The sequence below is a fragment of the Gossypium hirsutum genome, chromosome D13 (assembly GCF_007990345.1).
Source record: "Gossypium hirsutum isolate 1008001.06 chromosome D13, Gossypium_hirsutum_v2.1, whole genome shotgun sequence".
Lineage (NCBI taxonomy): Eukaryota > Viridiplantae > Streptophyta > Magnoliopsida > Malvales > Malvaceae > Gossypium > Gossypium hirsutum.
The window spans coordinates 34440282-34453974 of NC_053449.1; the positions used below are offsets into that span (position 1 = coordinate 34440282).

Consider the following 13693-nt stretch of genomic DNA (forward strand, 5'->3'; position numbering starts at 1 on the left):
GTCGCCTGCTACTGAGACTGAGTCTCATGATCGTATGGCTAGGGACGACGCATTGTCTTTGGCTATGTTGAGGATATTGGAGAGGGTTGATGGGCCTAATATTGGATTTAGGGGTCATGGGTCAGTTACAGAACGACTCTAGTTTAATGGAGCTGAGCTCTTTAGGGGTGTCACTGGGGTCACCCCTAATGTGGGCGAGTGCTGGATTGAGGCCTCGGAGAGGATCATGGATGACCTGGATTGCATCTCCGAGCATAAATTTAAGGATGCCGACTGAGTATGATCATTGTGTCTGCTTTGAGGATGGCCTCAGAAATAATTTAAGAGTTTTAATAGCTCCGCAGAGGGAGCGTGATTTTTCTTCACTGGTTGAGAAGGAGAAAATCACCTAGGAGGTTCAGCGCGCTGAGTGCCAAAAGCGTGATAGGGAGAGAGGTAGGAACAAGAGGGATTTGGAGCCCTCAAGTTTTGTGCAGAGGTCTAAGAAAAAGGCCAGAGCTGATGGGCCAGTTAGAGTTGGGCCCCTTGTTACTGCTACTGGACTGCAGCTATATGTCGACTGTGGTAGACGCCATCAGGGTGAGTGTTGGAGAAGGACTGGGGCATGTCTGAGGTGTGGATCATTGGATCATCGCATTAGAGAGTGTTCGTTGAGGGCCGATCAGATGCAAGCTTAGGGTACTGGTACTGCACAACCACAAAGGGTAGCACAGCAGCCACCTAGAGGCCGTGGTCAGGCTAGGGGTGGTAATGGTAAGGGACGTGAGTAGAGGGCACCGGGCAGATGTGTTGGACAGGCTGAGGCAAGATAGCCAACATTAGTTTATGCTGCTCATTGCCGAGAGGATAGAGATGCTTCGAACATCTTCACGGGTACGTTTCTTATTTTTGATGTGCCTTACACTACATTGATAGATATAGAATCTACGTATTCCTATGTTGCCTTTTCTGTTCCCAAAAACCTAGGAATTCTAATTGAGAGTACTTCTAGTGAGGTTACGATGTTGAGCCCGCTGGGGCAATCTGTTAGAGTTAGCAAACTATACTGGGATGTTCCTTTAGAGGTTCAAGGGATGGTAATTTTGGCTAGTTTGATGATGCTTTAGTTTGGGGAGTTCGATATGATATTGGGGATGGACTGGTTGGTCAAGCATCATGTCAGTTTAGACTATGCGAGTAAGAGGGTTGTATTGAGAACTGAGGAGGGTAATGAAGTAGTTGTGATTAGGGAACGTCGAAATTACTTGGCTAATGTGATCTTTGCACTGGCAGCTGAGAAACTAGTTCGCAAGGGATGTGAGGCGTATTTGGCCTACGTAAGTGCTTCCGCTTCTAGGGACTCTACTGTAAAGGACATCGGAACTATTGGGGATTTTTTGGACGTCTTTCTAGAGAAGCTATCGGGTTTACCTTCGAATTAGGAAGTGGAGTTTGCGATTGATCTTTTCCATGCTACAACTTTGGTGTTTATCGCTCCCTATCGAAGGGTACTTCAATGGCTTACGGAGGTCAAGGCTCAAATTCAGGAGTTATTGGATCGTGGGTACATCCGCCCTAGTGTGTCCCCGTAGGGAGCATCGGTACTATTTGTTAAGAAAAAGAATAGATCCATGAGGATGTGTATCGGCTACCAACAACTAAATAAGTTGACTATTAAGAACAAGTATCCACTTCCGAGGATTGATGATTTGTTTGACTAGTTCCGAGGGGCGTCTATGTTCTCCAAAATTGACTTGCGTTCTGGGTATCATCAGTTGAGGGGTAAGGAGGATGATGTGCATAAGACAGAATTTGGGACTCGTTATGGTCACTACGAGTTCCTAGTGATGCCATTTGGACTAACTAATACACTGGAAGCTTTAATGGATCTGATGAACCAAGTGTTTTAGCCCTACTTGGATCGATTTGTAGTGGTGTTCATTGATGACATATTGGTTTATTTGAGGACTGAGGATGAGCATGGCGAGCACCTTAGGATTGTTCTTCAGATTTTGAGGGAAAAACAACTCTATGCTAAGTTCAGCAAGTGCGAGTTCTGGATACGTGAAGTAACATTTCTGGGTCATGTGGTGTCTACTGAGGGGATTCGAGTCGATCTTCAAGAAAATGAGGCTGTATTGGATTGGAAGCAGCCTAAGAATGTGCCTAAGATCCATAGCTTTTTGGGGCTGGCAGGTTATTACCAACGGTTTGTGGAAGGATTTTCACTGATCACAGGACCCTTGACTAAACTGTTATGTAAAGGTGTACTGTTTCACTGGACTGATGCGTAGCAAGAGAGCTTTGAGAAGCTTGGTTGCATATGCGTCTCGTCAACTTAAGACATACGAGGCGAACTATTCTACACACGATTTGGAGTTGGCCGTCGTAATCTTTGCATTGAAAATCTGGAGGCATTATCTGTATGGTGAGAAGTGTATCATCTACACTGATCACAAAAGCCTCAAGTATCTTCTTACTTAGAAGGAGCTGAATCTAAGGCAGTGAAAATGGGTTGAGCTGCTTAAGGATTATGACTATACCATTGAGTACCATCCTGGCAAGGCTAATGTGGGGGCCGATACGTTGAGCCGTAGGGCTATGATTGATCTGAGAGTGATGTTCACTCGACTTAGCCTATTCAATGATGGAAGTTTGTTGGCAGAACTTCAGGTCAAACCGATATGGATTGAATAGATTCGAGGTAAACAGTTGGGGGATAAGTCTCTTAGGTTGCGTTTTCGTTAGGTTGAGAATGGTTGCACTACTGACTGTGGGATAAACAGTGATAGGGTACTTTGTTTCCACGGTTGGATTTGTGTACCGAATGATGAGGATTTAAGGAAGTCGATTCTGAGAGAGGCGTATGGTAGTCCTTATGCTATGCATCCTGACGGGAACAAGATGTACCGAGATCTTCGGGAATTGTACTATGGCTAGGGTTGAAGCGTGAGGTTACTGACTTCGTTGCTTGCTATTTGACTTGTCAGCAGGTTAAGGCTGAGCATCAGTTACCTTCGGGTTTACTGCAGCTGGTTAAGATACCGTTATAGAAATAGGAGTGAGTAACAATGGACTTCGTTAGTGGGTTGCCTCTAACACCCACTAAGAAGAATTCTGTCTGGGTCATCGTGGATCGATTTACCAAGTCTACTCATTTAATCCCGATAAAGACAGAATTTTCTCTTCAGAAATTAGCTAAGCTCTACATATCATAAAGAGTGAGACAGAAGGGGGTACTTGTCTCGATCATTTCCGATAGGGATCCTCATTTCACGTCTCAATTCTGGAAAAAGCTTCATGAGGCTCTAGGTTCAAGATTAAACTTCAGTACTGCTTTCCATCCTCAAACAGATGGTTAGTCGGAGAGGGTGATTCAGATATTGAAAGACATGTTGAGGAGCTGTGTTATTGATTTTCGAGGCAGTTGGGAAGAGTATTTGCTGTTAGCGGAGTTTCCCTACAATAATAGCTTCCAGTCTAGCATTCAGATGGCACCTTATGAAGCACTGTACGGTCGTAAGTGTCGCACTCCTTTATGTTGGACTGAGTTGGGCGAGCGACGTGTTCTGGGTCCTGAGATGGTCTCTGAGACAAAAGTTAAGGTTAGATTGATTTGGGATTGTTTGAAAGTGGCTTCTGATAGGCAAAAATCTTATGCAGATTTGAAGAGACATGAGATCGAGTATTCAGTGGGGGACTTCATTTTTCTCAAGGTCTCACCATGGAAGAAGGTATTGAGGTTTAGTCTTAAGGGCAAGTTGAGCCCTGGGTTTATTGGATCTTATAGTATTCTAAAGCGAGTGGGACCAGTTGCTTATTAGTTAGAGCTACCTCCGACATTGGATTTTATCCATGATGTGTTCCACGTCTTTATGTTGAGGCATTATCGCTCTGAGCCTACTCATATTATCCCTTTTGAGGAGATTGAGGTTAGGCTAGACTTGACCTTTGAGGACGAACCTGTCCAGATTCTGGATCGTGACGTAAAGGTTCTGAGGAGGAATTCTATTCCTTTGGTGAAGGTTCTATGGCGTAATCATAATGAGAAGGCCACATGGGAGCCTGAGGATACGATGCGTTAGTAGTATCCTTTTTTGTTGTGATCAGGTAAATTTTAAGACCGAAATTTTCTTTTAGGGGGTTAGAGTTGTAAGTCCCCAAGAATATATATTTTTGTATTTGGAAAAATATGAAACAAATGTATGTCTGCTTCAGTGGTTAAGTGTTCGAGGTGTGTGCATGAGGTCCCAAGTTCAAGCCATGCCTTTGGCGAAATTTTGGAATTTTTTTGAATAAAGCCTCACTCTTGTTCAGTAGACTTGTATTTGTTTGGTTGTAAGAATATAACAGAATGAGCCTACTTGTTTGGTGGTTAGGTGGAGTGCTAATATGCTGGTGGTCTTGAGTTTGAATCCTTGTGCATGCAAGGGAGTTATTTTTTTGTTATCTGTGCCTTGTGGGAGTTTGAAGTGAAGTAAAATACTGAAGTGTTTGAGTGAAGTTTGAATTCGGTTGTTGAGGGAATGTGGTGAACGATTTTTGGGGAGTTTGAGAGATAGTGGGAGTGTGGTGGACTATTTTTAGGAGAAAAATAAGGGATTAAGAGTGCTTATCGGATATTCTGTAAGTATTTTCTTTTTATTTTTTTCCCTAAAAAAATTCTGCACGTCTTCCCTTCCATTCTTCTTTCCAAAGAAAAATAAAGGATTAAGGGTGGTTATCGGAGTGTGGTGCACTGATATACGTTATGATATTCTGAAACTACTGTAGGTAGTATACTGTGAAAACACTCTAGATAGTGTATATTGAGACTGTAGCAAAACTGTTAGAGACTGCGATTTACAAAAATCACTCTGAATTACTGAAATTTACATAAAACATCCACTAGTAAATACTGAAACTGAAATTGATGCATAAAAATTCGTAATACAAATGAATCTAAATAGACATGAGTGCACGAGGTATTCTTAGACGTGGTATTCGAGGCCGTGGAGGGGTTCGATTTGAGTCCTCTTCCCTAGGTAATATACTAAATTTTGACACGAGTGTGACGCTAGTGTCGCCTGCTACTGAGACTGAGTCTCATGATCTCATGGCTAGGGACGACGTATTGTCTTAGGCTATGTTGAGGATATTGGAGAGGGTCGCTGGGCCTAATACTGGATCTGGGGGCCATGGGTCTGTTACGGAATGACTCCGGTTCAATGGAGCTAAGCTCTTCAGCGGTGTCCCTTGGGTCGCCCCTAATGTGGCCGAGTTCTGGATTGAGGCCACGGAGAGGATCATGGATGACTTGGATTGTACCTTCGAGCGAAAATTTAAGGGTGCAGTCTCGCTGCTGTGTGATGAGGCCTATCAGTGTTGGCTTATTGTTAATAAGGGCACTTAGCCCAAACATTTGACCTGGGAATTCTTTAAGATCTCCTTTCAGGGGAAGTATGTGGGAGCTAGATATGTGGACGCTCGTAGGAGGGAGTTCCTGAATCTAACAAAGGGAGATCGGTCAGTGGCCGAGTATGAGGCCGAATTCCTGCGATTGAGTCGTTATGCGAGAGGTATGGTGGCGGCTGAGTATGAGCGTTGTGTCCGCTTTGAGGATGGCTTTAGAGATAATTTAAGAGTCCTGATAGCTCCGCAGAGGGAGTGTGATTTTTCTTCACTGGTTGAGAAGGCGAAAATTACCGAGGAGGTTAAGCGCGTTGAGCACCAAAATCGTGATAGGGAGAGAGGTAATAACAAGAGGGATTCGGAGCCCTTGAGTTTTGTGTAGAGGTCTAAGAAAAAGGCCAAAACTGATGGGCTAGTTAGAGTTGGGCCCCTTGTTACTGCTACTGGACTGCAACCATGTGTCGACTGTGGTAGACTCCATCAAGGCTAGTGTTGGAGAAGGATTAGGGCGTGTATGAGGTGTGGATCATTGGAGCATCGCTTTAGGGAGTGTCCATTGAGGGCCGATTAGATGCAAGTTTAGGGTATTGGTACTGGTACTACACAGCCGTAGAGGGTAGCATAGCAGCCACCTAGAGGCCATGGTTAGGCTGTGGATGGTAATGCTATGGGACGTGGGTAGAGAGCACCAGGCAAAGGTGCTGGACAGGCTGAAGCAAGACAGCCGGCCATAGTTTATGCTGCTCGTCGCTGAGAGGATAGAGATGCTCTGGACATCATCACGGTTACGTTTCTTATTTTTGATGTGCCTTACACTGCATTGATAGATATAGGATCTACGTATTCCTATGTTGCCTGTTCTGTTTCCAAAAACTTAGGGATTTCGGTTGAGAGTACTTCTAGTGAGGTGACGGTACTGAGTCCGCTAAGGAAATTTGTTAGAGTTAGCAAACTGTACAGGGATGTTCCTTTAGAGGTTCAAGGGTTGGTATTTCTGGTTGATTTGATGGAGCTTCCGTTTGGGGAGTTTGATATGATATTGGGGATGGACTGGTTAGTCAAGCATTGTGTCAGTTTGGACTGTGCGACTAAGAGGGTCGTATTGAGAACTGATGAGGGTAATGAAGTAGTTGTAATTGGGGAACGTCAAAATTACTTGGCTAACGTGATCTTTGCACTGGCAGCTGAGAAATTGGTTCGCAAGGGATGTGAGGCGTATTCGGCCTACGTAAGTGTTTTTGCTCTAGGGACTCTACTGTAAAGGACATCAGAATTGTGTAGGATTTTCCAGACATTTTTCTTGAGGAGCTATCGGGTTTACCTCCGGATCGGAAAGTGAAGTTTAGGTTAATTATATTTAGAGGAAGTGTACTGAAAGGCTCTTAAGCCTAACATACTGGCAGCTCAACTGCAAATTATTGTTTTGTGCCGCATTCAGTACTACCTGGAGTGTAGGGATGGAGATGGTGTGTAGAGGCTGGTTGGGTAGGACTTTGTTACTGAATAGTGCATGACTGCTACTGGTACTATGATGGGCTAAGACCCTACTGCATATTTGATACTGTACTGAGATGGGTTAAGGCCCAAACTGTTACTGATACTGAAAAAGGGCTTAGGCCCAAGACTGCTTTAACTGTGCATTATGATTTGCTATTGTTTATTTTCTGTGGGATTACACACTGAGTTTTCGTAAACTCACCCTTTTTGTTTAAATGTGCATAGGTAATCCCCAGATCTAGACGGATCGATGCGGCGGAGGACTTGGCGGTGACCACGGTTTTTGACTCTCATGGTTTTTAACCTATATTTCTATTCTATTTTTACTAGCTAGGTTTTTGGGTTGTAATTGGACTTTCGGACTTTGGTTTTGGGTTTTAATTATCTTTACCTTATGGATTACAACTGCTAGTAGTAGGAAACCTCGATTTTCAAAAGAAACAAATGTTTTTGCTAAACGCATGATTGTTTAATCTGTTTTAAAAGCTTCCGCAAACGAAAAACATTTTGAAACTATCGATTCAATGAGCAACACAATTTTGGAACTAATAAGATATAAAGATAAGAAATTCAATGGAAATGGTTTTAACGCGATGACAGGGTTTTAAACACCCTATCATGTGACATCGCTAGATCTGGCTATAATGTCTGGGCTAGGTTTGGGGTGTTACAGCTACCATCAAATTCGAATGCACGAGGGAGACGAATGGAAGATCACATTCAAGACCAAGCATGAATTGTACGAATGGCTAGTTATGCCATTTGGCCTAACTAACACCCCGAGTACTTTCATGAGGCTCATGAACCATATCCTTCATTCGTTTATTGGTAGATTTTGTGTAGTTTACTTTGACGATATTCTAGTTTATAGCAAATCTTTGGAAGAACATGTGAAACATTTAAAAACTGTTTTGGAAGTTTTGCGAAAAGAGACTTTATTTGCAAATCTTAATAAATGTTCCTTTTGTACTGATAAGGTTGTTTTCTTAGGTTTTGTTGTCAGTTCTGAAGGTCTTGAGGTCGATCAAGATAAAGTGAAAATAATACGCGTTTGGCCCCGACCGACGAGTATTTCTCAAGTAAGGAGCTTCCATGGTTTAGCCAGCTTCTATAAGAGGTTCGTGCCCAAGTTTAGCACATTGGCTGCTCCTTTGACTGGGGTAATTCGTAAGAATTCTAACCTTTATTGGGGTGATGAGCAAGAAAGTGCTTTTATGAAAATCAAGGATTGTCTAACCCATGCTCCTTTGCTATCTTTGCCTAACTTTGATAAAAATTTCAAGTTAGAGTGTGATGCCTCAGGGAGATGGATTGGAGCGGTGCTAACACAAAACAGACGTCCTATTGCCTACTTTAGGGAGAAGTTCAATGGCACTGCTCTTAATTACCCAACATACGACAAGAAGTTGTATGCTCTAATTCGGGCTGTAGAGACTTGGCAGCACTATTTGTGGCCTAAGGAGTTCGTGATTCATACTGACCTCGAAGCATTGAAACATCTCAAGGGACAACACAAGTTGAATAAAAGACATGCTAAGTGGGTCGAGTACCTTGAATCCTTCCCCTACGTCATCAAATATGAGAAAGTTAAAGATAGCATAGTTGTTGATGCGTTGTCAAGAAGGTATGCTCTACTTAATAGTTTGGATTCTAAATTGCTTTGATTTGCATATCTTAAGGAATTATATGAAAGTGATGCTGACTTTGGTGAAGTGTTTAGAGTTTGCGAGAAAGGAGCCTTTGAAAAATTCTATAGGCATGAAGGCTACCTATTTTGAGAAGGAAAACTATGCATTCCTCAAGGATCCGTCCGAGATATCCTAGTAAATGAGGCGCATAGTGGTAGATTAATGGGTCATTTTGGGGTGACCAAAACTTTGGCCACTCTACAAGGACACTTTTTTTGGCCGAAGATGAAACGAGACGTAGAATGGCTTTGCAAGCGATGCATTGCCTGTAGGAAGGCTATGTCCCACATCAAGCCGCACGGTTTGTATAAACCCTTACATATTACATATTCTTGAAACTCCTTAGACTAACATTTCTATGGATTTTGTGTTAGGACTTCCTAGGAGTAGGAACGGAGAGATTCTATTTTTGTTGTAGTTGATCGATTTTCTATGATGGCTCATTTCATTGCTTGCCATAAAACTGATGAAGCTGTAAATGTAGCTAACTTATTCTTCAAAGATGTAGTTTGGTTGCATGGCATGCTAAGAACCATTGTGTCCGACTGAGACACAAAATTTCTTAGTCACTTTTGAGGACTTTATGGATAATGCTTGGCACCAAGTTGCTAATTTCCACAACTTGTCACCCCCAAACAGATGGCCAAACTAAAGTAGTTAATTGAATCTTATCCACACTACTAGAGCCATCATTTGGAAGAATTTGAAGTCATGGGAAGAGTGTCTACCTCACATCGAGTTTGCTTACAATCGATCAATTCACTCAGCTACAAAACACTCTCCCTTTGAATTTGTAGACGATTTTAATCGATTAACTCCTCTTGATTTAATTCCTTTGTCTTCTAACAACCTTGTGAATGTAGATGGAAAGTGAAAAGCTAAATATGTGAAGCAATTGCATCGAAAGGCGAGGGAAAATATTAAAAAAAATCGAGGAGTATGTGCATAGAGCCAACTAGGGACGAAAATGAATGATTTTTGAGCTTGGAGACTAGGTCTGGATTCATATGTGGAAAGAGAGGTTTCTTGTGCAAAGAAGATTCAAGTTACATCCTAGAGGAGATGGCCCGTTCCAAGTGTTGGAACGAATCAATGAAAACTCCTATTAATTGGACCTACTAGGTTAATACAATATAAGTGCGAGTTTTAACGTATCTAATTTGTCTCCTTTTGATGTAGGAGATGATTTAGGGACAAATCACCTTGAAGATGGGGGGATGATATGAACTCGCCCAAGGACTCAACCGAATCCATTCGAGATCCAATCGAGCTACCAAGTGGACCGATCACTCGAGCCTGCGCCAAGTGATTCAAAGAGGCAATTTTGTCTTTGGTTGAACGAGTTTGGAAGGAAGCTACAATGGGACTCTTCAATCATGTGTTGGATGGCTCAAGAAGTGGCATTTATAATCTACTTCAGGCCGAATTCGACTTAGCTAGATAACTCAGCTGCTAAGACTTAGACATTTTAGTTATTTCAATTATATTAACTATGTTTAATTTCCTACAGCTTTATTACATGTCTGTTTGTTTTGTCTATTAATTGAGTCTTAGATTGTAAAGCATTAATATTTGTCCTGGTATTTTACTTTGACTTATGTTTATTAAGTATGTCGTAATTCGAGCAGCATCAATGCAAGTTTTAAGTCAGACTTCTTAATGGTGTCTCAATTTATTACACAGTTAATTTGTGTTTAGTTTGTCTTATTAATGCTTTTAATCAAGTGTTTATTTTGTCTTAACAGATTGCTTAATATACGGCTGGACATTCATGCATTTTCCAGATTATCGAAGCTATTTAATGAGAAACAATGCACCCGATTGATTCACGCATTCTAAGATTGATGAATAGATTCTCCTAGGGGTCCATTCATGAAGGGTTGCACAACCATTGAAATTGTTCTTGAGCTGATCAACCAACCTTTCAAAACCTAGTGTTCACACCCAAACACCCTTTAAAATCCAAGTGTTCACACCCATGACTGTTCGGCACCTCAAAGAACATTCATTTGCTGTTCATGCATTCGGCACATCAAGAAAGCATTCATTCTAGCTATTAAACACCTTTGACCAAAAAAGTTAAATGCTCCTTTAGCTTAGCTATTAAGTCTTTCTCAAAGGCTGTTCGGGAACACCAATTGACATATCATCCAAGTCTGTTCGGGCACTTCAATGGACAAAATGATCATTAAGCCATTCAATGAAATTGTTCAATTGAAATTAACTTTAGTTTTATTAATTTGCAATCATTTTGTGGCTATTCAGTTCGATCTCTAGTAGCCTATAAATAGCTCATTTGTAGCTTGTTAAAAGAACTTTTGATCCTTTATGAAATATAACATATTTTTGAGTTTTCCAACTCTCATTGTTCTTAGTGATTCAAATTGACTTATCTAGCTTGCTAGTGGCGTCAATCTTGTTTCCTTTCCGAACTTATCACTCTTCGAGTGTGGCGTTCACCCAACTATACCGACTGGTTCTTATCCTTTTAGATAGAGGGTCACGGTCCTATCTAGCTATTTGAACTTCCCCTTGATAGCATTATAAGATTTGGGTCTCTATTTGCTAATAAAGGTTCTTTCTTTGCTGTTGAATCTTCATTCCATTTTCCAATAACCTATCTTTCAATTATTTACTTTGTTTTAAACTGTCAACCCTTGGTAAACTGCTTTTATAAAACGAAAACTTTTGTTACTTAATTTATCGATCAAGCAACAAACGACTCAATTTTGACAACGAATGCGAGTTCGTAATATTTGGTATTAGAGCTAGTTAAATTAAGTACGTATTTTTCATTTTCATACTCCTAGATTGAAGAAAAAACATAAAAAAGAATTTGATTAAAAAAATTCGTGTATATATAAAAAAAGAAGTGATGTGCATACAAAATTGCAAATTGCAAAAGTGGGAGTTCGGTTTTGTGTATTTCAAATAAAAGAAAAGCTAGTCTGACAAGTTTATTTCCCGATTTTCTCATCCTTTCTTTAAAAAAATCGATTTTAGCCACACTCCTTGAATTCATTTTCTTTCAAGCCTACCTTTCACCTAACATCATACCTTTTGTTTTTAGCCCTTTGAACCCGACCTACAAGCTTGCTAATAGGTCTACGGAAATCCCTAAGAACACTGAGAGACAAATGTGAGAGGAAAAAGGCAAAGAGTGGAGATTCAATCAAAGAGGTAAAAGCTAAAATTTGAACGAAAACACGAGTGGAGTGTTCATCTTTTATTTCTTTGTGAGAGATAAAGTGAGGTTTTGAAGTGAGGTCTCAATCAAAATGTCAAGAAATCCTGAACGCAATGTTGCGGGTGGAGGTGCATCCAACGCTGCCGAGGATGGTGGCATGCATCCCATAAGAAACGTAGCCGGAGGAGGAGTGACCGATTTGCAATTCCAAGCCATGCTTAGAGAAATAACCCAATTGCTACAACCATAATAGGAATCAATCCAAGAGCGCTTGGATCAAATTAAAGAGAGAATTCAACGAGAACAAACACCTCCGAATCCAAAGAGAGAAAGAGGTCGACCATGGCAACATGACAATGATCTATATGAAGCTAGCAATGTGTAGAGCGACCAAGCCTCCAATCGGAGTGAAAGATGTCGAGGCCAATAGAATCAAGTCGAATAGGGGTGTGGATTCGATCAAGTCGATTCGAATCGAGTAGAAAAATTTTGAGCTAGTCGAGTTGGCGAACCCTATTTTAGCAACCAGACATAATTTCAAATTTTTTCGACTAGAGTTGAAATAGTTAGGGTAAAGTCGAGTTGAGTTAACGAATCATATTATTTATACTTAAGGTTGCGTTTACATGGATTGATTATTTAACTAGTAGACAAAATATAAGATTATTTAACTACATAAGTAAAGGTGATGGGTAAACATTTATCAAAATGACGTAGTTTTGCCTTTTAACTTAATGGTTTTGACTTTGAAATTAAGAAAAGGTAAACATTTATCAAAACAACATTGTCTTGCTTTTTCTTATTCGAGTTTTTGGATAACTTTAATTGTGTATTTCATATTTGAGTTAAACCGAAAAAATTAATTTTTTTGTTCAAGTTGATCCGAATAAACTCGATTAGTTCGAATAACTCAAATTATTTAATTCAAAAATTGGATTTTTTTACTTTTTCGAATCGAATTGGGTTTTGCTCACCCCTAATTTAAAGTGAGGCAATATCTTGTGTCATGTCGAATATGATTTGGTACTTCCTTGAATTAACCTTCAGTGGGTTTAATCGTGTCTATTCCCATTCGAGCAAATATATGCAACATATCGGTAAAAATTCGACTAACAGTTTTCCCTGATCGTTGAAATCACTTTGTATCATAATTCATATCAAAATTCTTATACAAATTGTTAAATTCATCCATAACCTAAAAAAGTATCAAATGAAAATAAATTAATATTTTATAACATTCTATACAACACAAAGAAACTTGAATAAAAGCATGACATAAAAATACCAAACATAAAAATGTATCATACATTAGTTTTACACATAAAAGAGTAGCATAGTAATATCTTATGGTGGAGGTGGTTTCTAACGATCCATTTTCAGGGGCGTCAGGAGTAAAGATTAAGGGACCACAATTCCGACTAGTGAGTTAGTACATATATTCATTATTTAGTAATTGTAGGTACTATGAATGTCATATAAAAATTTGGTTACAATATTTCAAGGTTAAAATAGCTGATTTTTGAAAAAAGGTTAAATTGCGAAAGATGCAAAAGTTAGTCTCTATTATAATAATGTGAATTAGTTAGAGTATGTAAATTAATAGACCTAGTGAGTAAATATTCCATATAATTAGTAAGTGGACAATTATGTCCATGTTATGTTAATTTCTAAGTTATACTAATAAGGGTGAAATAGTAAATTAGTAATTAAATGATGAAAATAAACAAGCAAATGAGAAAACCACTATCATCTTCTTCTTTATTTTGGGGTTAGAACCAAAAAGCACTATAGAAAATAGTGGGAAAGCTTTTGGTCAAGTTCTTGGTGTGCATGGTATGCAATTTTCATCTATTCTTTAGAATTTTTCATGTTTTTGGTATTGTTGAAGTGTAATCTAGCTAACTTAGGGGCTAAATTGTTAAATTATCAAATGTTTATAAATTTACCATGG

At 39.9% G+C, this 13693-nt stretch overlaps 1 protein-coding gene across 1 annotated transcript; it reads left to right on the forward strand.

Moving 5' to 3' along the window:
- Positions 1 to 3560: 3560 nt before the first annotated feature.
- Positions 3561 to 4064, forward strand: LOC107894337 (uncharacterized). The gene is made up of 2 exons (XM_016819620.1): positions 3561 to 3713; positions 3804 to 4064. The coding sequence occupies exons 1-2, from the start codon at positions 3561 to 3563 to the stop codon at positions 4062 to 4064; spliced, it is 414 nt and encodes a 137-aa protein (XP_016675109.1).
- The last annotated feature ends 9629 nt before the right edge of the window (positions 4065 to 13693 follow it).

What these genes read in the sequence shown, in the direction of transcription:
- LOC107894337 (XM_016819620.1), top strand. Translation starts at nt 3,561, where the DNA reads ATGGTCTCTGAGACAAAAGTTAAGGTTAGATTGATTTGGGATTGTTTG. An exon ending in AGGTCTCACCATGGAAGAAG is followed by an intron (nt 3,714 to 3,803) that starts GTATTGAGGTTT and finishes GTTGCTTATTAG; the next exon opens with TTAGAGCTACCTCCGACATT.